Here is a 353-nt window from a genome sequence, read left to right on the forward strand (position 1 = left end):
GGGGGGGGGGCCGAAAGAACAGGAGCCCCCCCTGGCGCTGCCTGCCTCCTGCCTGGTTTGGGCAGGAAGGTGGAAGCTGGCAGCTGGCACCCTGCCTGGGGATTGTTTTGGGGCTGAATGGACGGCATCCGGGGTTTTCCGGGGATTGGAAACCCTTCCCCTCTGCTGCGCTCGCCCGGGGAGGCCGGTAAGGGTCCCCCCACCCTCGGCTGGGTGGGAGTCACCAGTGCTGGGGGTGGCACGGTGGGGGGAAGCATTCAGCTTCCCCAGCAATTACCTGGCCCCTTCATTAGGCAAAGGCGGTGATTTGAAAGGGAAACTGGGGACACACACACACACATGCCGACTAACTG

The 353-nt window shown here is 64.3% G+C and overlaps 1 protein-coding gene across 1 annotated transcript in view; it reads left to right on the forward strand.

The window, feature by feature from the left end:
- The first annotated feature begins 117 nt into the window (after window positions 1–117).
- The window catches only part of LOC103917177 (guanine nucleotide-binding protein G(i) subunit alpha-2-like), a 7,856-nt gene continuing 7,620 nt past the window's right edge, over window positions 118–353 (forward strand). The window contains 1 exon segment of the mRNA XM_009324286.1: window positions 118–187. Within this exon segment, the coding sequence (XP_009322561.1) occupies window positions 118–187 (70 nt within the window).

Source organism: Pygoscelis adeliae, unplaced genomic scaffold, assembly GCF_000699105.1.
Source record: "Pygoscelis adeliae isolate BGI_AS28 unplaced genomic scaffold, ASM69910v1 Scaffold1265, whole genome shotgun sequence".
Taxonomy (NCBI): domain Eukaryota; kingdom Metazoa; phylum Chordata; class Aves; order Sphenisciformes; family Spheniscidae; genus Pygoscelis; species Pygoscelis adeliae.